General features: G+C 39.6%; 1 protein-coding gene across 1 annotated transcript in view; it reads left to right on the forward strand.

Annotated features, from left to right (window-relative positions):
* The first annotated feature begins 662 nt into the window (after positions 1–662).
* Positions 663–25,126, forward strand: part of LOC126416805 (eyes absent homolog 2) — a 763,097-nt gene continuing 738,633 nt past the window's right edge. Inside the window, exon 1 of the mRNA XM_050084676.1 lies at positions 663–998. Coding sequence (XP_049940633.1) covers positions 945–998 — 54 coding nt within the window. The 5' untranslated portion in view covers positions 663–944. The remainder of the gene's footprint in view (positions 999–25,126) is intronic.

Raw genomic sequence — 25,126 nt, forward strand, 5'->3', positions numbered from 1 at the left:
TAATTTATTTCCAATGTGTTTGGTAGTTTTGCTATTGCAAAAGCAGACACATCGTATTTGTGACACGACGCAATTTTCTTTACCGGCCGTAGCTGCCCGTCTTCCTAAGATGAGGACAGCTTCCTGGACAGCGAACGACGCAGTTCCTGTGTCGCTTGCTACCTGCTGTCGCCTGCCGGTCGCCGGTCGGCGGCCGCCACCTGCAGGCCGGATGTGGGCGCAGCGTGCCCTTGTTTGCGACCTCCTTTATGCGCGGCGCCTCTTTAAAATTGTTTCGTGCGGGAGTACGCCGCCCTCGCTGCAACGCCGCCAGTGGCAGCGCAGAGCCGAGGGAACAAGAAAGAGCTTTCAACGACAATCGAGAGCAAAGAGGAGGACCGGTTCCGAAAACTTCCCTCACTCCACTGCCCCACCCTTCACGGTCGGCGCCCCCTCGCCTCGTCGCCCTCTCCTCCCTACGTACTATTTGTTGATTGCGGGGCGAGCGATGACGTCAGCGCCGGCATGCGGATTATGATTGGTTAACCATTAGGCGAGGGGTTTGGCCAGGGGCCCCCGACTTTCGTGACGGGTCTCCCCTCCACCGACGCCGGCGTCATGCGCGCAGCGTCTCGGTTCCGTAGTTCGGCACCCAGCCGCTAGAGTTCGCCAGAGGCGCCGACCAGAGACTTTGGCTGTACCACAGGGAGGCGGAAGGCAGGCCGCGAGAGCTGATCTGCAACGCGGTGGTGCGTCTGTGGTTGGTGCCGGTCGTAGTGCCGCGGTCTCCAAAGCATCGTCATCGGCTGTCACGGTGTTCGAGTATCGGCTGTGGGAGTCATGACGGCACTGATGCCCAGGGACTTCTCCTCCGTCACCGACTCGCCCTCGCCGTGCCGTCACTAGTGCTTGTTTTGGAGTGATAAACGGACTGGCGTTACCCGTCAATCGTGTGTGTGTTTGCCATGCTGTACAACGTGCCCTGCTATCACAGCTACTCGCCGCTGCCCTGTTACCAGGTAATCTACGCCGCGTGTGTCATCTCGTACCCATCTCGCAGCCACCATAGAAAGTGGCCAGAGGAAAAGTTTCAGCATCTCTCTCTCTCTCTCTCTCTCTCTCTCTCTCTCTCTCTGCATAAACACACGGCATGACTGAAAGTGTTTGGCACCAATGTGAACCTCTTATTCTGTTATATTTGCGAATAATGCTACGGAGAAAAAAATCAGTATTCTTCTTACAGTCTGTAATACACTTACTTTTTCTTTACGGCCGCAGTAGTATCGTTTCAAAACAACCATAAACACAAGTTTGTTAAATTCATCCTTTGGCCAATCTAGACAACTCATCACCCCTGAACAATTGCAATTTAAGAGTTCATCGTCTCTTAGAACACTCTCCTAAGAGCTTAACTGGTAAGTTTAAGTGTTGGGAGTGGGTCGTAAAATTGTGACAAGTCTTCCTTCAGTTCTGCTTGGTGGATAATACAACCACTCGAGAGGTAATAAAGAACAGCTCAAACTAGAACCTTGCCCTGGATCTCTTGTTTCAAATTTACCCCTGCCGACTAATTAATTGTATATGTCTGTCCCGTTCCATGTCGGGTCTGGATGCATCTGTGTAATTGAAAAGAATCAGATACCCGACTCTTTTAGAAATGGATGTGTTTTGGTAATTTTCTTCACGTCACCTGCGTCAACTTTTTGCCATTACTGTAACGAACTGTTTTAAAATAAACTTTTTTGCAGTCAGCATCGTCCCAAATGGTGGAAAATTATCCTACCTCGTCTCTCTTGTGTAGAGAGAAGAGTTACAATTTGTCGAATGTCCAAATGTAATGGTAACGCTGAGACTAACGTTTTGGATTTTCCTTATGCCACCAATTCATTACGACATTTATCTACGTTTATTGCCATCATGCAGAGCTGTAGCACCTGGATAAGATAAAGCTATAACCAATCTGTATTTTATTCAATAGGTTAAAATATACACCGACAGACAAAAAGTTCATGTATTCAATTTGACAGGCACGCAAGAATAAAATGTTGACACATGCACATATATGCAACCTGAAATGCATTACATTAATTATTGATGTAAACAAAAACACTAAGAATTTCCAGTGTACCAAAGAAAATGTTTTTCAGATTCATTCTTTTCGTTTCTTGTGTTTCATCCAGGAGTCGTCGTACACGTTATCGAAGTTCATACGATGCATATATATATATATATATATATATATTATAAACAATAGACCGTCTAGCGCTACTATAGAAAACGGCTGCAAACTACCAGTGCTATCACTGATCAAAAAAGAAAAAAGGTTCCATTTGCACAGCGTCTAATTATCGAAACTTATTTTTACAGGGTAAAGTTAAACGGTATCGTTCACTAAATAAAACCTTACCGACCTTGTTCGTTGACCTTTGGTGCTCCCCTACCACGCTCCTGCCGGTGTGTGAGCGACAACGATGCCATCAAAGAAGATTCTGCGGTGTTCAGCTGCTCCTGTGTTTTGATGTGTGACTTTCACAGCGTCTTTAGAATCTCCCACACCATCACTCTCCGCGATGAGACTTCGTTTTTTTCTTACATTGCAACTTTGGACGGACATAATCGTAGTCTTCTGTTACGGTGTCAAATACTCATATTTTATTTTGTCAGTGTCGGTGTCTTCCTGTATGGTGTGAAGCTAATTTTAATGTTTTTTTACTCTCATACAAAATCTATAGAGTCATCTTACAGTTATGGCTGATTCGAAATTTTTGTATTGCACCGACAAAAATTATTTTCGTGTAGTGTCTGTGTTAAGAATGGTAGCATCCATTGCCATGATCTACTGGTCTGTTTATACTAGTCCTTCATACGTTGTCAGAAGCGCGAACGATTGCCTATATGTCATACAGTTTGATCGATTAAAATATTTTTCTTTATTACAGGTACAGATGGTCATTTTTTAATGACAAGTTGCTTTTTTAAGAATGATGAAGTAATAATATAATAGTAACTGAAGAATATATAAACTAATTCCTCCCATATGCGTCTGCACGGACGCAGCCGTTTGAGGCATAGCCGGTTTGGGTGTTTTTGTGTTCCACCTCAGAGAAATAGAATAGCAAAATAATGCTATTACACTTGAAACACTTACTTAAGTTATTTCACGGACAAAAGTAAGGAATTTCCGCGATAGTTCTAAAGTATTTATTTTAAAAAAATAGTTCTTCTTTTCTGTCACAAGTTAATCAATTCTAAAACTTCCAGCATTTTAATTCACTCCTGTTACGATTTGTGAACCGTATGTTATGTCTACTTCAGGCTTTGACGACCTCTAAATCTCCGTCATTAAGAAACTGCATGTCAGCATGCCCAGCTGAAGTGTTCCCAAATTGTGTGGTGGTTATTTACGAATTATTTCTTAGTATTTGCAATAACGGTGTTTGTTGTTGCGTAGACAAAAACATATCGTTACAGAATTCTACATACTCTCTCCTATGAAAATATTTTCAGCAGTCTAAATTAACTTCTGTAATAATTTAACTGGCCTAATTACACACAATATTTAGCTTTATGTCCTTTTGCGAGCTCTTATGTGGTCTTGAAAACATAAAGCTAAACACAATTTCTGTTCATAACTGTTACATTGTTAGAAGATACATCGGTATAAGGTTGTTATTTCAGTATTTCATTTGCAAACAGCAATTTTTAAATATACTTCTCGTAGCCCCATATTCCATTTAAAGAGGACTGCGTTCTTTAAGAAACTGATAATTTCTTCTCAACACTTTTTTCTTACAATAGTCTCTTCGCGAGTGAAGGTGACGTGAACTGTCGAGTATTTCTTTTTTCCAACAGTGCACTACACCTGCCAATGCGTCTTAAAGTACTCCAGGTACATCTAGATTGTCTCATATTTTGATACAGCCTGCAGACTGAGATTCAATAAATACAGGCATTCATACATGGGCCATGGGTTTGTTATTCTAATCGTAACGCTGTTATATTGCCAACACATTAACTGAGCTAGGTACAAAAAGCGTTCATAATTTCACTGTAACTTCCCCCCCTTGCCCCCTCTACTAAAAATATGTGTATGTATATTGTCTCACACTAATTGGAAACAGATTCCCATATCATCACTAACACCGTAAAAATTACAATTTTCGCTGATATGTATCTATATTTTCTCTCTAACTGAAAAGAAGTATTGCGGCGGAGGAACAGCCGAGCGATGTAGCTATCTTCAACTCGTTAAAACATGAAGTATCTTCATCGACGCCATCCCGTTCGCTTTCGAGTTGACTTTTGAGTGGGGTTTTATAGTTCTCACGATACTAGAGACGTTATGGCAGTGTGTTTACGTATGGTGTGATACGATATCAGTTTTCGGTTTTACATAAAGAATTCCGCACGGTATTTTCCAGGCAGTCCTTTACTGCAGATGAGACTTAAAATTAACAGTTCAAAAGTGTAAATTTACTACCACCGTTACGAAACGACGAGCACTCTAACGGTTTAAAATGGCAGAATAACATTTGAAATCACTGCTGTTCTGTTGAAAAAGTGGAATGAAATTCATATTTAGCAGCAACAGAGTTCTTTTTTGCACGCTTTAGTAACGATTTATATCTCCGTAGTTCCTCAGAAAACACAAAAGATAAATATAAAAGTTTTAGGTACAATAATTAAATTTTCATCTGTACAAGAAAAAAATTTTGTCGTAATTGTTATGCTTAACTTGTTTAACCTCAGACGTTATTCACAGAACAGACATATCAAGTTTTATGGTATCATTTTGTGCTTTTCTTAAAATTTTCAATCTACTACACTCGCAGACATACAAGATGCTCCGAATGATCAGTTTCTGCATTTATCACCTCTGAATCGATTTAAAGGCGTCCAAAATTTCCTCGACAGCAGGAAAAGCTCCATCCTTGTTCATTTCTACACTTTTGTATCACCATTGTCATTATGATTTGCCATCCATTTGTCAGGGTCCATGAGGAGGCCATCAGTTTTATTTAACTGCAGACGAAAGTACCCTCTGATGTACGCAAAAAATTTATTTTTGCTGTATTGTTTCATTTCTTTTTTATTTTTGTATGTGGGGGGGGGGGGAGATTTCTTTGGAATGGGTAATGCGTGCGGCACCGATGTACGCGGTACAAGTGCTCTGTAAATTGACTGCAAGAATTACATCCGCTTCCAGTTGGGACTCACAAATGACGCTTGCTAGACATTTAACTACCGAGATAAGCGGAAAAATGTTTCCGCTTTCGATAAAAGCGGTATTCTTGTGCTGCACAGTTGTATCACTTTTGTTGCAATTTTTTTATATAGAATGGGGGAAGTGAAAGAATGAAGGAGCAGAGTTGCACCTAGTAGTGTTATTTGGTATACTTACAGCCCTCTTGACGGAGCGTGTGTAACACTTAGCGCAGCGTGAATTCAGTATTGATGATGCTGCAAGTACACAGCTTACTACGCATCGGCGCGACTGTGGACTAGTCAGCATTAAGGAACGGCTTCGGCGAGAGGTTTGTTGGGATACTGCCGCTTTGTTTCCCCTCCTAAGTATATTTGACCAGCTTTTATGAAATTATCAGTGCCATTTCATCGGCGTTCCTGCGAGACTTCCCCGATGAACTTCTCATTACTTGATTGACAGGACAAACGGAACGGGTCATTGGTTTCCGGGACAAGTCCTTGCACAGGTCGCTCTAATCTTTTCCCAGAGCAAACTCGCCGTTCGTAATTCTCGGCAGTCTAAGGACTCGGCCTCCTTGGGCCTTGTGGGAGCTGTCATTAACTGCGTCGTCAGAGAAAGACGCTGTCCCAATAATTTATTTTGCCTTTATGCAAGCAATTCGCCTTCGATTATCATTTTAAGCCCACCCTTGTTTGCTGCAAGTAATCCACTGAAGTGTGCTGCTCATTTCGAGTTTATTGACAAAAATATTAAGAAATTCTGCAACAGTGCGTAGCAGATCACCATTTTTTTTTAATTTCTTTGTGTGCATGCCCATATGTTGTTATTTTTCGGTGTATAAAATGTCTATTAGACAGATAGAAGTTATGACCATTCTCACATTGACAGGTGGTTTTTTTTTTGCAAGTATGGTTGCTAATTATTCGGTTTTTGTATTTCTTTTCGGATAGACCATACAAATTCCCGTTCCATTTCTTTATATTGCTGCAGTCTTTTCCTTATGTTTGTTACTATTTTTTACAATATCAGTTTGCTTCAGAAATGTCGTAAATAATACACAGTTTATCAGTTTTACTCCTCAAAATAATTTCTCTCGCAACAAATTTGGATTAAATTTTACACGCGTGCTCAAAACCGCGAAGCTGCAGCGTTAGTCTGTTCCTATCCAGGTGTGTTACAGTATCCCTAATATTTCTCATACTCTTCCAATAGGGTGGAATTAAATATTCCAAAATTACTTTGAAGAAATGAATTTATCCAGTATTGTAACGATCGTAGTTTACAAAATGAACATGCATACAAAATAGCTGGCACAATTGCTTGAATTAGGACGCTCGTTTGATAACATAATGGAATTTTAAATTGTCAGTATTTCAAGACACTGGCAGCGAAGTTAGTGTATTAAAAGAGTTACAAAACATAAATGTTCGTTTACAAATGCGATAAAAATTCCACGTCTTATACATTTTTTGTGAAGATCGGTAAATAGATGTGTCAGACCACGACTAAAAAAGTCCGGTATTAAATCCTGTGACGGCTCCAGGATTTTTCCTGTCATTTGTGGTTTTCAGTTAACTAACACTCACGAAGATAGCCAATATTAGTCAGCATTACTGACCAATTTTTAAGCAACACAATTAAAACGACAGAGGTTACTTTTAAAGTGAACGATATATGTATTTTCCATCTGGTCCATTGGCCCAAACATTCTCGCGATCCCATCGTTGTTTACATTTTCGTCCAACTGTTACTACGTATGTCACTGTCCCAGCAAACATTTTTTTACCACTACACCTGTATAATAAAAATGAATCTTATGAATTTATAATGATTCCTCTCGAAATTACTTTACAAAAATAAAATAAGCAGAATTCATCGGTGCTTTCGTTCGCATTTTGTACTGTCCATCTCGGGTTCCTCGGCCACACTAGTTTGAATGACTTATTTAAACGGCCAAGTGACCGAAATTCTTAAGCAGTTACCACTTGCAACTGCTGTTGACACAAGCAACAAACAATGACTAATCTTTAATACTGCATATCACGATCGCTGGTGCAACATCGAGAAATTACTTAAAGAATCGATGCGTGAAGAGTGAAAGATCGAATGTCCTGAGCAGCATAACAAAAAAGAATTCTTTCGTAACTTTCGGAGACAAGTGGTTTACCTGACGCATCATCATTAAATATCTGTCAGTAGTGTAATAAATATGAACCCTCCAAAGATTACAATTTTGATATCAAGTAAGCAGAAAACTAAAACGAAGTATTTAAATTCCTCTCGTAAACAATCGTGGCACTCATAAATGGTAGCTGATATTATTTAATGATAAGAAAACGTTTCCACTTCTGTTTGTACATTTCAAATCAGGCTTATAATAGTCGTCGTTGATAACATATCTAGCATTTCTACAGCAGCGATAATTTAGTTGCTTTATGTTCCCCTATGCTTGTTTTTAAAGGACATAGTCGTTTTTCTTAAGATCTAAATTTGACAACGAAATCTACTGTTCGGTTAGTTGGTTTCGTTAAAATGACTGTCTCGTTAACTAGTGATGTAGAAACATGCTGTTGTGTCAGATTTGTCGTTCCATTTTATTGTGTCGTTTTCTCGCATTGTTGCTAAAGGCGTCGGAAGAAACATTAATTTATTGTATTCATTTTAATTTATTCTTTCCTTGCAAATTTAGAGAGCAGAAGGATTTATAGTCCCCAACGTAATATTAAAGACAATAGATAGAGTTTATTTTCGTCACTCTTTTCAATTTATTATTTGGTTATTTACGAAATAGTGGTAGGTACTGAATACTTTTTACTATGAAACAGGTGTACCATATCGGAGTTATGTCGAATTTGATCCCTTTCAGTGCCGCATTTCCTGTCTGCGTAAGATATGGATTTAATACGCTTTTGTACCCAATGTTTTCTAATTTTCATTGTGCCCACTTTTTAACACCGATTACTGATAAATATGAGAGTTCGGGGAAGGGCGGGAGGGGTGGAGGAGTTACTAGCGTGGCTTTGCGTAAAATATTTTATCACAAGCATAAAATCAAAAACTAAATTCCCTAACACAGTAGTAGAAACTAATACATATGCAAAGAACCACAGAAGGCGTAAACGGATGCGATGATAGTCCATTACATATCCTCAGTCGCTTTTTTGGCCATGGAATCACGAATTTGTAGGTCTTGGATTATCGTCAAAATTGTTCTGGAAGAAAAGCTCTTAGGGAAGAATAGGGAATTTGTGTGTTTGGCACATGTGTCTTGAAAGTTATATTGGGCATATGTGTCTTGAAAGTTATATTGCATTCAGCATTGAGAACGAGACTGAGGGTTTCTTGACAACATTCTCAGAGAAACTTTTTCTATAAACGTGCATAATGGGTGCATCTATCAGTGCGAAGTTTTCTTATGCTACCAAAAACATTTTGTTTGCCACGTTTATAATTTTAAGAAAGATTCATGCGTGAGTCACGTTGTAAGTAACTAGTGGACGCCAACCATCACACTGATAAGTTTATGATTACCCGTAAAATAATAAAAATTGTATTAAAAAAGTGTATCGAATATATTCTAATACTCTTCGTTAAATAGGTGTTTGCAGGTATATCAGAATAAATTAACTACAGACAAATGATTCTAAGCACTATGGGATTTAACATCTTAAGTGATCAGTCCCCTAGAACTTAGAACTACTTAAACCTAACTAATCTAAGGACATCACACACATCCCTGCCCAAGGCAGGATTTGAACCTGCGACCGTAGCGGTCGCGCGGTTCCAGACTGAAGTGCCTAAAACTACAGACAACACATAAATTTAATTTCTCTAATACAGTCACTCCTTTCGTTATGTGGACGTTATGCTGATGTTCTGTGTGTGGCAGAAGGGAGTTGTTTACATTTATAACTGGAACCTTTCACGGACATTTCTCTCACTTTCTCATGTTTCTTGCAGATGTGGAGGAATACGCGCTGAAAGCTGACTTGACTGTTTCTTTCACATGTTACTGTTAACATTCTTTGCTTCAGTCTTCTGTACTGAAGCGTCTCATTTGCTTATGCTACCTTACGGATTATACATTGATTTAAAAATATTAAGCGTGGTTGTTGTCATATGGCTAATGATGTTATACGGTACAGGCGACACTAATTATTAATGAACTTATTCTGTAGAAAGCGTAACTGCATCAAGACGATAGTTCGTTTATGGTTTGTTTGTGGACTCTCAGTTGCTTCACAGCGAAGGGCCAGTATGTATGTTTTTTTTATTATTTTGCTACACTTAAGAGCCATTTAAAAGGTAGTGCATCAGAGAAGCTAGCCACTTCTTGGAGTTTTATGTGGTGTCATTCGTCCGCTTTTGTTAGCGCTATATAATTTGTTTTCATTCTCTCTTCCATTGTAGAACAAGTATAATTTTCGATACCTTGTGTCGTCCATGTTGTGCTGTGGTTAGGAAACTGTTTAGGTCAATAATAGATAAGACTTACATTAAATGTTTTGAGGACTGCGACTGCATTGTAAATTTAGTTACTTGTAATTTTATAGCTTGCGCAAACATACTCTGCTACTCGATTTGACATTTCTGAGCAAATGTTTTACAGAAAATGTAAGCTCGCTATTTGGTCGGTAAATGCTTCTATGCTACGCCGTCTCTCTGACTGATATCTTACAAATGGGAAGAACAGCATATGAATTTAATGACGAGGAATTTATATATACAGGGCGAAGAATTTTTGTAGGTAAATGTTTTTTACGAATTCAACAAATATATGGGTATAATGAATTTTCCTTCGTAGGACACCGTAGTATTGTAGAACTTTTTGAAAAAAATGTCCGCCATTTGACTGTGAATTGCTATTCATTTATTTAATACAATCATGATTTCGGCTTTATAGCCATTCTCAAGTGCAAGTTGAAATGTCACAAAAATTTGATCTGCCTAAATGAGAAGTCAATGCCTGGTCATATAAACTAGTCGTCATATTAAAGGATTTGATAATAACCAAATCCTAACTATTTATATGTTATTTCGACGATGACATGTCATTTAGACGGGTCGGACATTTTGTGACATGTCAACTTGCACCTGAGAATGGCTGTAAAGCCGAAATCATGATCGTGTGAAATAAATAAGTAGTAATTTACAGTCAAATTACGGAAATTTCTTTAAAAGAAATATAAATTAGATATAAACAAGGAATTTTGCAGCGCAGATTTCAAAGAGCTGCGTATCACACATTGTTAAGCGAGTTTAGCCTATGATACTATTGACACTGAAGATCAGCATCTTGATGTATAGAGAATGTTAATTTGAGATGTCAAAAATTACCTCTAAATGTCCTTGTTTATTACGTAAGTGGTTTGCTGCACACCACAGCGGCATAGAGTCCATGTACAAACACGCGTCAGTATATTAATATTTGCATTTTGTTCCGTGTATTGCAATTCTGTTTAACATACATATGTTATTTGTTTCTGTGCTTTCCCTGAGTGTGAAAAGTTGACATTTATTTTCAAGGCACTGTTATTCTGCGAGAGAAATGATGAGAAATATAAGAAATAATCCTGCGTCACGTGGTTGACGTCGTTCGTTGCTTATTGATAATTTATATACTACGTCCACGAACAGAATATTAACGAAATTGCTCAAATAAAATTGGAAAAGTAAATTGAAGCGGAAGCTGACTCAGTTTCGAATCTGAATGCTCTCTGCTCATTTATCAGTTGTTAAGTCACTAGGCTGGTGTTCGGGACAAGAGGGCATACCGATTCAAGTTTTCTTTGCTTTCCGTAAACGATTTGAGGCTAATGTTTGACTGCTTCCAACTACACTAGTTCTCAGCTTGTAATAATACTAATATCGATGAGATATTTACTGCAACCTTCCTCTCATGCTTCCAGATATATTGGCATATGGCTTTCTTAATCTTTTCTTGTAGGATACCACGTTGTCATCTGTCTTGCGAAAAAAAGAAAACTCAAATGTGAACTTGATGGAAACTCAAATTTCGGATTTGTAGTTTTCTACGAAACGGTATCAGTCGAATAATTATGTACTTAGCAGGCAACCATAACCACATCGACCTTCCCTCTTTATTTTTAAACGCTAGTGATAGATTGCAGTCTTCTTTTTTCGTATAGCAATATTGTATTATAGATACTGTCTCCTGTCTTTTCCCGGCGTTGTAGCCCTGAAAATAAACTATAATAAAACAAAAATAATGTAAGAATAACGAAGCACAGAATCGCGTAAACAGTTTTTACATTTAGAACAATTAAAGAATTACAATCTTGGGAAAAAAAGGAGCAGGCCCATAACATCCATACTTGTATTATAAAGCATTATCAGTGAAAAGAACTACAGAACGTACAATCAAATGGTAAAGATGGTGCGGGAGAGAGAAGAATGGCAACACCGACCAGGCGAAATACAAACAAGAGTAAAAATGGCATCAAGTGTTTTTGGTAAACTAGTACGATTTTCAGGACCATGCTTCCGATTAGTCTGAATAGAAAATTGTACAGTCATTCTGTGTTACCAGTTTTGACTTACGTCAGTGTTACGTGGGCTTTTAATGATAGAACCATTCAGTAATTAATGGTTGCTCAGCGAACAGTGGAGAGAAGTATATTGACTGTTATTAGGAGAGATAGGGCAAAACATTGGATAAAGGAACAGCCTGGATTGGGTGTAATTAATACCGCAATGATAAGTAAACTGAGATGGGCGGGACGTGGATGGTAGAAGAACCAAAGAAATTCTTTGCTGGATTAAAAGATATTAAAAAAAATGGACACCGTAATGGAAGATGTATGACATCTTTACGAATGGCGATTTCTTGTATCGTCTCTTCAGAAGGGCAAAAAAATTTATGTTGAAGGAGCTTTTGTAAACTAAATTGTTAACGGTGTAGAGTACACATGAATTTTCTGCTATCATACGCTACAGAAAGTGGAATGCTGTTACAGAGTAGTACAAGCTTGTCTGCATGTATTGTTGACTCTACCCTGCCTCTAACAATTACACACGAGTAGCAAAATGTGAAAACGCCGCAGTTCGCCAAGATCATCTCAGAGAACTGACCAAATTCTACGTAGACTGCCAAGCACGCTAATGCCACAGTAATGGCATATTGTTGCTCCTAACTCAAGTGCCTTCAGGGTGAATTGCTATAACGTCTAGTCGACCACAGTATGTCGTTTGGTACAGTGTCGCTCGTAGTGAACAAAAATTACACGATTATGTCGTTTCTCTGTTATTGTTCCCGAAGAAGTCTTCTCGGCTAGGAATGCAGCTTATTACTTTAATGCTAATTCATCTCTAAGTAACATGGAACAACGTCCTTTAGCAAGATAACTTCGCCACTCTTATGCCGGCCTTTGTGGCCGAGCAGTTCTAGGCGCTTCAGTCTGGAACCGCGCTGCTGCTATGGTCGCAGGTTCGAATCCTGCCTCGGGCATGGATGTGTGGGATGTCCTTAGGGTGGTTAGATTTAAGTAGTTCTAAGTCTAGGGGACTGATGACCTCAGATGTTAAGTCCCATAGTGCTTATAGTCATTTGGACCATTTTAAACCAAGCCACTCTTGTAGGCTTATTTTGATTTTGAAATGAAAATATTCTACCCACAATGCAAAGAGTTCGCCTCTGTAGTTAAGTGGTTTATACGACAGACTCTCATGCCGAGGACCCGGCTTCGATTCCTGGTGGCGCCAGGGATTTTTCCATGCAGGACTGGTGTGCACTCTGCCTCGTGATGCCAACTGAAGAGCTACCTGACTGAAAGGTAGCGGCTCCAAGTTCGACAGGTCGACAACGGCTAGGTGTGCGGTATGCCGACCCCATGCCCCTCCAAATCGCATGCGATGATGAATGACTGATGATGAAACGGCGGTCGGTCGATTGTCGCGTGATCTTCAGGACCCGCTCGCCGGATTTCCTTTTTTTACATCGCAAAGAAAACAAAGGACCGCAGAGCGACAGAACATGGGTGGTGACTGCGTAGCTTCCGAAATGAAAGAACACCAAGTTCACGGATTGTTATCGCCGAGACTGTGTTCGTGAATCGTTAAAATGTTTGTTATGTACGCAGAGAAGCTGATGTCAGCGTGGGCATGTATAAACATAGGCTATATTCATCTTATGCCATAGCTAGTTCTCGGGCTTTTTGACTACATTATTTCACATGTGTATAGATGGTTGTGTGCCTTAAATCCTTACAGTTAACTTAAACACCGTTGGGCGAGAGTTTTTGCAATCCATGTATTCCTGTTGACTGTGTGCTGTATCCATATAATCTGTCAAAAATACTTAAGTACGGTACAATATTTATATTTCTCAACAATACTTAATTACGCTACAATGTTTCTACTGGTGGAAGATTGTGTTGTCTTGCTCCAGATGGCTCAAAGTCCACATGATGCAAATAGTGACAAACATCATTCATACGCAGCCACCTTTTGAATACAGCAGCATTCATAACACTGCAACTGAATACATTTTTATTTGCACTAAGACATGTTTGTTTTGGTACAACGAAGCAAAGTTATACACTGAGTTAAGTCAATAAGAAAAACCACGAAGTAAGCTACCTATTGATAGCTTAGATGCTTCAAAATCGTACTTCTTTGAGAGTGATTCTCGCACTGAAGTTGTTAAATGACATTTAATCATCGAGCGACAGTGCAAAAAATTATAGTTACGTATTACAGGAAATGCAAAAGAATACTGCACCTACAGCCATTTTAATCGTACAAAGTAACTACTACTAAAATATTTTCATCCTACATAAAGACCATAGAAGTGCTCTATCTTTAAACATGGCAGCAGTGTCGTCCACCCCCCTCCCCCCCCCCCCCCACCCCACCACGCCTCTTGATTTCCCACATCATCGCTGAAATGTATAAAATCAATTAAATACACCGATACACCTTATGTTTCTGAATAACTGTACACAAACCACCTACAAGGATTTCAATTTCCCTAAAGTTCCTCAAAGTACATCAACGAATTCTTCAAAGTACTTCAATGAATGCAGTCTTCTTGTGCTGACGCTGTCATACATTTAATTCTCTCTGATTTTTCACGTCATTTTATTTTTCTGTTAAAGGACGCTTCAGATACATTGCTAATTACGTAACTTACTCAATCTGTTTAATATTGTGTTGCAAAGGCTTCACCTTGGCTTTATTAATTAGTAATAGATTGCGACTGGACACACAGGGGAGATCAGACGCTTAGGAAATGTAATCAGAACTAAAGTATAGAATACAAAATAGAAACTACGCTTCTTCTGCATTTCCTGTCAATAAAGTTGGAGCGACACTCACGTTTCAGGAAGCTTTGCTTTTTTTCCTCTTTTCGGTGAGCAGCACATTTTAACCAGATAAGATTTGATATTTTCGCTCCACAATAACTTTGATCACTGTGATGAAATGATGAAAGTACCTGGTATGTCGTAGGAGTTAATTTATTCACTGTCCTAGGAATTAATTTATTCACTGGACACAAAGATTCTGTGTCTGTTACGGTATATTACATGGAATAAAACGCAATTTACTACACGGTCCAGTCACATTAAGTGATCACCGCGTTCGTTCGACGCCAACATACAATGACCACTCACAGACGGCAGGTGGCAGCACCAGTAGTGTCGGGTGACGCGGGAAATAGTGCAGCCGTTGTCGTAGTGCAAAAACGGAGCTATTTATCTTACGTCCAAAAGGGCGTTTGGGCCAAGGTGGAAGCATTTCCGAAAGGGCCAAATCTGTAAACTTGTCGCTTGCCGCTGTGGTTAAAGTATATCGTGCATAGCAAAATGGCGCAGTCCAAAACCGGCACCGAGGCCATTGTGGTACACCACGGGCCATAGATGATAGGAATGAACGACGACTGCGGGCGAATAGACGACTGACGGTTGAACAACTGACCGCCCTGATGAACCAAGAGGCTGTCAATAGTGTCAGCGAACATTGCTGCGAATAGGTTTCCGCAGCAAGCACCTGGTTCATGCACCCATGCTGCCTGCTGTTCATCCGCGCCGAAGACTGGAATTTGCACGCCATTACCGCAGCTTGATGGCGATAGGAGGCCTTTTCAGAGTAATCAAAGTTTATGCTCCATCGGACAGATGGCCATAGGCATGTACAGCGTGGAACGTCTGGAAGCAAGCATGCTGCAATAATCGTGTGAAGGGTCCATGCTGGAGGAGGGAGCGTTATGGTATGGGAAATGTTTTCGTGGCGTTATAGCCATTCTCAAGCGCAAGTTGAAATGTCACAAAAATTTGATCTGCCTAAATGACAAGTCAATGGCTGCTCATATAAACTAGTCATCATATTAAAGGATTTGATAATAACCATATCCTGTCTATTTATATGTTATCAAATCATTCTGGAAGACACATCCGATCAGCATAAGTATGGGTCTATCCTTGGGGACCATGTCCAGTTCTAAATGCAGTTTATTTTTCCTCTGCGTGATGACATCTACCAGCAGGACAATGCAACGTATCACAAGGGTCGCAGTGTACGTGCGTGGTTCGAAGGGCACCAAGATGAGTTTACCGCACTCTTCTGGCCATCAGACTCCCCAGATTAAAACCCAATAGAGAATCTGTGGGACCACCTCGATCGAGCTGTTGACGTCATTGATCGTCAACGGAGAATCCTAGCGCAGCTCGCCACGGCACTGGGCTTAGCATAGCTCCACTTCCCTGTCGGTATGTTGGACAACCTCAATGACTCTCTTCCTAAATGTCTCGCGGTGCAAAAGGTGGTTATTTAGACTTTTGATAGGTGGTCACTTTAACGTGATTGAACAGTGTTTCAGGCTTTCTTCATGAATTATATTTGCACGGCGAGTTTCAATAATTCTGCCAAGACACTTTCACATTGTACTTTACTGTGAAGTTTTGATATGACAGATAAATTATTCTATCTATTCAATTAATAGAAGGGTATTTGAAAGTTGTTCGGATTGTTCTCACGTGTTGTCGCCAAATATTCTTCACTGTGATCGCAGTAACCATTTAAAACGTTATTTTAAAAACATCCGCACCCAATTACGCTCTATGTTTTGGATATGACGAAGTAAAATACAAATTAAACAAATTGCTTGCAGTTATCAGTATTATTTATTTTACTCACAACACGTAACGACGATTTCAATCCCTGATCTTGAGACAGACAGTTGTACTTACATCACTGAATTTTAGGTGCCGTGGAATTAATGGTTTTACTTTCTCCCCAAAATTTTCATCTGTTTAAAGGCGTCAAAATCATCTCAGAAACATATATGGTAATACGCGAATGTGCATGTTTTCACAGTTCACCATGTTATTGCAAATTTTTAGAAGGTTCTGTGAGGTTATTGTCATGCAATACGGATGCTACATTTAGGCAATTAACTTTACAAATTACGTAATGAAAAGGTGAAACGTCTCTATTCAACAGGATAATCATAGATCTTTGTTTCCTGTGTTTGCAATTAAAAACACCAGTTGAAGTGGTGCAATAGTAAGACACTGGACTCACATTCAGGAGGACTGACGTTCAAATCTCAGTCTGCTTTTTGCAGGTGCGTGGTTGGTGCCTTTGAAAAGTACACGGGCGATTTCCTTCCCAATCGGAATTTGCGTTCCGTCACTAATAATTAGTCGTCGCTGGATTATTAAATGGAGAACTTAGTACAACCTTCTTGTAATCTAACTTTATCGAACCTATAATTTCGAAGTAGCATCGTACATCTCCGGTCGAGGATTCGGGTCCATCATCAGTCACTGATTTTATTTTTAAATCCTTAAATGTGTTGTTTCTACATGCTGGCATTCTGTAACAGAATGCCAGCATGTGTGTGACGTTTGTAACAGAAATGGGGAAAATATATGGAGACGATTACATATCAATGTTTTATTACGTGTTGTGTAAGAACAAGGAGGCCTGGCAGCACAAACGAATTATAATTTGAATAATAAAGTACTGCACCAGTTACGTTTTTTCGTGAGTGACACGACATGTTTGAGGAATGTATTTCCATTTTCAAATGTTACGGAAGTGTACGTTAGTATTGGATGTAACGTCTGCGTCCGTGTTGTTCTGGTTTCATTGCCCTGCTGTTGTCTTTTTAAAACTTTTACATGCTAATATTATAAAATAGTATTTTGTTTAATTATTTACTCGCTGTAAGCCAATGAAAAGACAATTTCAGGGCAAGAAATACAGAATGCTGCACAAACAGTTTTTGCTTTCTTTATTGTTGTTTAAGCCCCCTCGCCCCATGTGGTCGGGCGGGGGACTGGCAACGGTACAAATAACCTGCTCTTCAGCCAGAAGAACTTGCCTCTGACTTAGATGCTATAAAAAAAGAAGGCATGTGTACTGTGAGTTCGAAATTATTTTAAAAAGTGACGTGAACGGGAGAAATACAAGTAATACAATGCTGTCTTAATGAAATGATTGAAAACAGTGATAAAAATGGGGACAGACAGCACAGTTGAAACACTTGAAAAACAATAATCACGGCAGAAGATACACTGACCATCAAAAAGGGAGCACCGCGCACATGCACTAGCACTGGAAAACAACCTGCTACGGGACCACATGCAGACATCACACCCAGTACTGATATAATCTCCAACAGCACCTGAAAATGGGAATAACTTCCTGAAAGGCGTCGTGCTACTTAGAACAAAACGTGACTGGTGCAGAAATTTATAACGGCGTGCTGAAAAGTATTGCTTCGGAATTTTTTATGTGAAAACTTTACAAACTTTTCAATTGTTCTTCATGCCTACATATTCGCAGCCCTGTGCCGCTAGAGGGCTCCAAGTTCTAGCGTGTAACATGCCGGTGTGTAACGTAGCTATGTCGGTGCATGAGAAATAGTCCGCTGTAATCGAGTTTCAAATTCGAAGAATTCGTCCATACATGGTGCATCCCCTCCTTCAGCAAGACAATGTCAGACCACATACGAGCGCCGCGACATCTGCAACAATCCGACGCCTTGGGTTCACTGTTAAAAAAAAAAAAATGGCTCTGAGCACTATGGGACTCAACTGCTGAGGTCATTAGTCCCCTAGAACTTAGAACTAGTTAAACCTAACTAACCTAAGGACATCACAAACACCCATGCCCGAGGCAGGATTCGAACCTGCGACCGTAGCGGTCTTGCGGTTCCAGACTGCAGCGCCTTTAGCCGCACGGCCACTTCGGCCGGCTTGGGTTCACTGTCATCGATCATTCTCCATACAGTCCCGACTTGGCCCCATTCGATTTTCATGTGTTTCTAAGACAAGTTAGAAGGCTTCACTTTGATAGTGATGAAGCGGTGCAAATAGATGGTAAGTTGTGGCTCCGCCAACAGAGCCAAACATTTTACAGTGCCGGTATTAACGAACAGGTTTCTCGTTGGAAGAAATGTGTTGGTCGCCAGAGTGGCTATATTGAGAAATGTAGAATGCTATTAACTTTTGTTTGACTTTTCTCACAACAAGTTCAGGCCCTCAGCAGGCCCTCGTATTTTTAAAACGCTGTTGATACAGTTGATGATCTTCGAAAAACATTGTTGATGATGGATGAAACCAAAAAACGAATGAGATGGTGTAAGGATTAGGTATCAAATGCTTCAGAAAGTAATGTGATTGGGAAAGAGAAATAGGAAAATGCGATTGTGAGTATAGGCAGCGTTTCTCCCATTTGGCATTTGCAACGATTGGCAGCGTCCTAACTAGTCGTAGTGAAGAATTCGTTATGTGGCGGAATCAGGTTTATTTAGTGTGCGGGGTGAACAGCTTGGTGTCGCCGGTCCTTATCAGCGCGGCGATTACTCTCCCAATTTCGTGCGCCTTTGTGGCTGTGCGCTGCCGCCTGTTACCTGGCAGCGCCGTCGCTGCTCAGACCGCCGCGCCGCTCCGCTGCGTGAAACTCGAGCCCCGGCCGCAGCTGGCGCGGCGTACAGGCAGCAGGCAGGCGGGCGGACGGGCAGCTATAGACGGGCCCTCTCGCTGCCGCTGCCGCTGCCGCACTACCTGCCGCTTGCGGCCGCTGCTGCGCAGCGCACTTTGCCTAAGCGCCCGCCCAAGTTTGCACTCGACCTCTTTTGTTTTGTGCCTCTCTGCTAACGGGTTCACTTGTTCCCTGACTCTCACATGGGAAGCACACACCCATCGGGTCACCGGTTTTGTTCGTCATTCGCACGGTTGTATTCCACACTTACAAGGAGAACACGGCAAGTGCCATAACCCGATTTCCCAGAAACTTCGCGCAGTGGAACAGGGGTCGAAATAAGCGAACACGTATCTCGGCTTATCTGTAGACACTCGACTGTTTCCGAAAAAACGACGGTCAAAGTTTTCGATGTCTTTTCGAGGTACTTTAGGTGCCATTTACAGCGTATTATCGTCAGACGAGATTGTGGCACACAAATTACCTCACGGCGCCTTAATTTTACTCCCCGAGCTCGAAATCCAATTATTACTTTTATTTTTATTTTTCGTTTGTATACCTACGTCTGTAGAAGATTACCACACGAATTTTTTCTAGTATATATTGATATTACGCTGTCCTTACTCGCCTACTGATTGTTAAGTCAGAAGAATGAATAAAAAATGAGAAAATTATTTGAAATTGATTTCGGTGAAATTCTTGTAGTGTATCTCGATTCAAATCAATTGCAAGCATCAGTTTACAGGAAAGTAATCTGTTATTCAAAGTTTGCTGCGAAATTATTGCCAACGCGCAAAATCTTCAGCAACGTTGACGACGTGTCTTTCAGGAGTGAGATTTATCGGAAGAAATGTCAGTGTGGCAAACCTGCCTTCTGGAGGTGCTCGTGATCTTACCAATAGCTGTGTTTCTATGATCGGTATCGTTCAAGGATATGCACTAAATCTTCCTGAAGAATAAACATGTGAATAAAATATAAGAAATATAAATATAAGAACTGATATGAAAATGAAATATCAGAACGTGAGAATTTAAAACTATTGTAACTCCTCAACATACCAAACAGCCGTATATTATGTAATAAATGTATGACACTTATTGTCAAATCGAGTTGTAATTTTACAGTTGTTGTAACCCCCTTGTATCCCCTAATTTAATAAGAAACATTCGTGTGGTAATCTTCTACGGACTGGTAGATAAATGAAAACAATAAAAATAAAGTAAATGATAACAAATATCAGGTTTCGGACTCGAAGCCCAAAATTAAAAAGCCGCACCGCTAACCACTGAGCCACCATTTTGTGTGAACCTATAGCGCGCCAAAAAGGCACATAAGGTACTTCGAAAGTACGTCGAAATCTTTGACAGTCTTTTTTTTTTTTAACTGTCGAGTATCTACGAATAAGCCGAGACACATGTTCGCTTATTTTGACTCCGCTTCTAATGAGCAGAGTCCCTGGAAAATCGGGTGATGGTGCTTGCTGTGCTCTCCTCTTAGATGTGACAGACGCTGCTCTAGTACGATGAGCTTCTCACACGTATCCTAGAATTCGAGGTTCACAATTTCTGAATAACATACGAAAGCGCCAGTCGTCGAGCAGCGGCGATAGCGCAACCGGCCAACGTGACAAATGTCTGCTCTTCTTCGTTGAAGTTCCGTCTTTTCATCTTTTCTTCTAATCTTTCTGTAAACAATTGTATAGCTACTGCAGTTGGGGGAGAACTGTCCTGTTTGTGATGCCTGTGGTGTACACATTTCAGCATGTCCTATTTCAATGGAATGCGTTTCTTATTCTGACGATAGAGCAGCAGTAGATTTAAGTGGAAATCACCCCTCCATTTTAGTAGATGACGAGACGAGTGTGGTATGTGTTATCACATTTTGTGAATTGTCCACACTCCACTTGAAATTCTTAGGTTCTGGAGGTTTCAGTGTGTTGTAGAGTGGATTGGTTACCGTTTATTAATCTTGTCATCAGGCAGCCACGATTTCTGCTGTGCTGTTTTACATCTTTCATTGTGTATTTTCTCTTTTAACTGACTTTTTTTGAATTGACGAGTACAGCGATTATATTGTATTTGCATGTGATTTTGATTTTTAAGAAACTAGTTTTATCCAATTCATGTCGAAAATGGTTTTCCTTTACCTACAGTCATTTCGAAGATTTTTGTAAGGGCGCTAAAAACCTTGATGTCATGTGCCTAACAACATCTATCACCATAAATAATAATAATAATAATAATAATAATAATAGAATCTTAGTGGTATACTTCGAGACTAGGAATAATCGAGGTATAATGACGAATCCTGAGGAAACGAATATTTATTTAGCAATACATTGATGTGCTTATCGCATTGAAATCATACCGAACTTCACTTACTTCCAATAAAACACAGTGATTTTACATTGCTTTTGGAGCATCAATAGGAAACAGCTTTGTCCTTTACTAATGGAATATACCGAAGTCGCCAGCACCGCATTTGCCTAAATGTTCGTGGAAAACCACACTAACTCTGCCACTGTACCAGACGAAAGGTCGACAAACCATCGCATGGGTTCGATTTCGTCTAGCTCACCTCCTTGTCTCGCAAGCTGGAACGCTGCGTGTTAATCTATTCTAATATTTACTAGCTGCATTCTCTACGTAATGTTAATCAGTTTTTTAGAACAAGTTGATGGTAACAACTTTCTCGAACAGACCATTTTCGGCAACAACAATATCAGCTATTTATCCATTTGTAATAGATAAAACGCCTTTCCCATCTGGCAATATAAATATATTTGTCCTAAGTCATGTTGCGCCTTATATTTAAATGCATCTTCAATGTCTAGTCTGAAATGTTAGCTGATTTTTTTTTCTTCGTAAAATGAAAGGCTCCTTTCTCGTTTCGTCACATATTCTCTCATTAGGTCTGCGTGTCACATTGACAACCGTTTTCGGCAAATTCCCCTTCTGACCAACGTAACAAGGGGAGAATGGGGTTTTGTTTCAGGGAAGTTTATTAACATTTGAACACATAAATAACTAATAAACGTATTCTAAGCGAACATACACAAGGCTCATTCGGATTCAGATCAATATATTGATCGCTTACCGCGCCTTAAAAATCCATAAATTCGATTGAAACTCATTATTACCTTCTTTTAGTCTTTGCAAACAAATTGTAACTAAATTTATTTGATTTCTAGGGTTACAAAATTGCTCAGTGTCCTTCCAACTCCCTGATACCTCCTGAAGGATTCTACAGGATAAGTCATATGATTCTGTCAAATGGTCAACAAATTATTGGATTTAAATTATATTTGAATACATTTAGTCAGATATGTTTTGCAGGTTGTTGTAATTAAAATCTGCACAGTTTCGTCACCCGGTTAATCAGTGGATCAAAAAATCAAAATTACTGAAACTAAGTCACTGGAGGAACTGATGAAGCAATGACGTGCAATGTTATCAGTGAAAATCGGTCAGAAATACTGAACCCAGAAAGTTCTGAGTGAGGCGTATCAATCTCGAATTTCTGCGGTCACAGTTTGTGTTTTGAAAATCATGCTCTTTAATTTCATAATACTTGAATTCTAAGTCGCTGAACGCTTGGAAATTTATCTCCACTTGAACGACTGTCTTTTTAATTGTTAATATCGGCGGCCCATTCTGTTTATTCGAAAACGATGAATGCATGACCGTGTTTCTCATGGAAAAGCGCTAATATTCAGAGATAATTTGTATTCATTGGCATCAAATAGAACGATCTGAGTTGTTCAAAAAGTGATTGTAACGCAGTAATGCATTTGACATCGAAATACAGTCTCAAAGAAGTCTTCAAGAATCAGAGAAGTAAAATGAAAAACATGACTTACTTGTTGACGTCGGAATCTTTTCTTCTACTTGGGTCCCTTGTCTTCATTTTTCGCTTCTTTCATCAGATTACAGACCTGATGACATGAGAACAAGATGTTGGTTGGTTAGCGTTATTACAAGGCTTACTTCATGTGTTATCTGAAAGTTGAGTTTTTCAGTTTTACTCGATCAAATGCAGTTGTGGTGTCCTTTTGAATAGCACGGAATTACATGTATAACGGCGTCGGATAATGACGTTGTTAGTGTATCTTTTGATATAAGTCGTTACAGAGTTTCGTCACCCGCTTAATCAGTGGATCAAAAAATCAAAATTACTGAAACTAAGTCACTGGAGGAACTGATGAAGCAATGACGTGAAATGTTATCAGTGAAAATCGGTCAGAAATATTGAACCCTGAATGTTCTGAGTAAGGCGTATCAAATTAAAGTATGTGCCAGACCGGCATTGGAAACGAGATCTTATTATTGAGACCAGTCGCCTTGACCATTGGGCTACTTAAGTACACCTCCAGGCCGCACTCAAATTTACGGGTTAAAGAATCTCAGTCCAGCACAAATTGACATTCGTCACAACATATTCATTACATTGCATACTCAACATATCCGATCAGTTTTCATGTATGCCATTCACGTCATTGCACATTCATTGATGCCATTAATGTTATTTCAGTCAATGTAATTCCATTATTATGTATATCTTTCCCCTTTTTCGTGTCCGTTTCTCATTGGTGCTATTCCTATATACCAAGTGAAAAAACCTCAGTTTGTAGTTTCGGAAATAATAAGTGAAAATCGGGCTAACCCAATGGTTTATATCCTAGTTTAATACCTTCAAGACATCAATAGATAAGAGATAAATATCTAAAAGTTAGGAAGGAAAAATTTCAATTTTAGAAAAGGACGATTTCAGTTTTAAAGAAGGAAGAATTTATGTGTGATGTTGGTAGATTGTGAGTCCATAAGAGGAAGGAAAGACAATTTTTTGAAGGAAGAATTTTAAGTTCGAAGAAGGAAAAAAAACCTGAGTTATAAAAAGAGACTAATTTTCAATTCTCAACGGGGAAGAAATTTTCAGGAGGATGAAATTAATTTAAGGGATAGATTTTAATTCGAAAAGCATAAGAATTTCCCTTTTCGGTTTAGCTGTGGAGAGTGATCAAGTTTTGTTTGGAAGATGCCCTGAGAGCCTGCGCCGTTGAAAGCGAAACTGACGGAAAAAATTTGGTTAAAGCGACTGATCGTGATAAGCTGCAAATTACTATCCTTGCAGAACATCGCCCAGTAAGTTACATCGTACTCGTTTTAGAACAGTGTCTTTTTTTATACCTCGTAGTAGTTGACATTTGTTTTCAATTTCTAATTTACAATTTTCCATCTATCGTTTTTAATCTTAATTAACAGTCATTCATTTATTTATTTTTAGCTGTGGCCACTTCGACCATAAATGTATTGAACAGTTTTTACTTGTATCTATCACATATACTGTATTTCATTTACTTCCTTATTTTGTTTATGTGTATTTTTTATCTCACGAAAGTCGAAGTCATCCTAGACAATGAATTATAATCTTTATAATCTAATACATACAGGAGACACACTCAATAACAAGAGTTCTTCACCGATGAACAAGCTGTGACTCGAACTCGAGGCCTCCATTACGAGGCAGCGATATTTCGCGGAGGACACGCAGGCCGTCTTTTTCCACTTGTTATCACATAGAAAATTTTCGTCTTTAGAAAATGGTTGAGGTTTATCGTTACACCATAGAAATTATTTACCTTTTTTAACCAACACCAGTAATAATATTTCTGTGTGATGCGATTACTTATATCACAGTATGAGTACATGTTTGTCATTAGCAACACAACAGCTCGGCGGAACACCCGGAAGCTCACTCTTAACCAACATGTTATTCTAAGTACTATTAGTTTTGCGTTTTGTTCTATTAATTACGGCCATTTTCTGCGTTCACGTTTTCTATGTCTATAAACTCTTATAATTCTTGTTTTTATTTCATCAAAATGATGTACCCTTATCGTCCACCCATCAACGCGCCCTAAACAGAAGCGAAAAGCTGCTACCGAGTTTCTCGTCGAAACGCCTGATTAGAGATAACTTCCTGCGCCGCGC

Source organism: Schistocerca serialis, chromosome 8 (assembly GCF_023864345.2).
Source record: "Schistocerca serialis cubense isolate TAMUIC-IGC-003099 chromosome 8, iqSchSeri2.2, whole genome shotgun sequence".
Lineage (NCBI taxonomy): Eukaryota > Metazoa > Arthropoda > Insecta > Orthoptera > Acrididae > Schistocerca > Schistocerca serialis.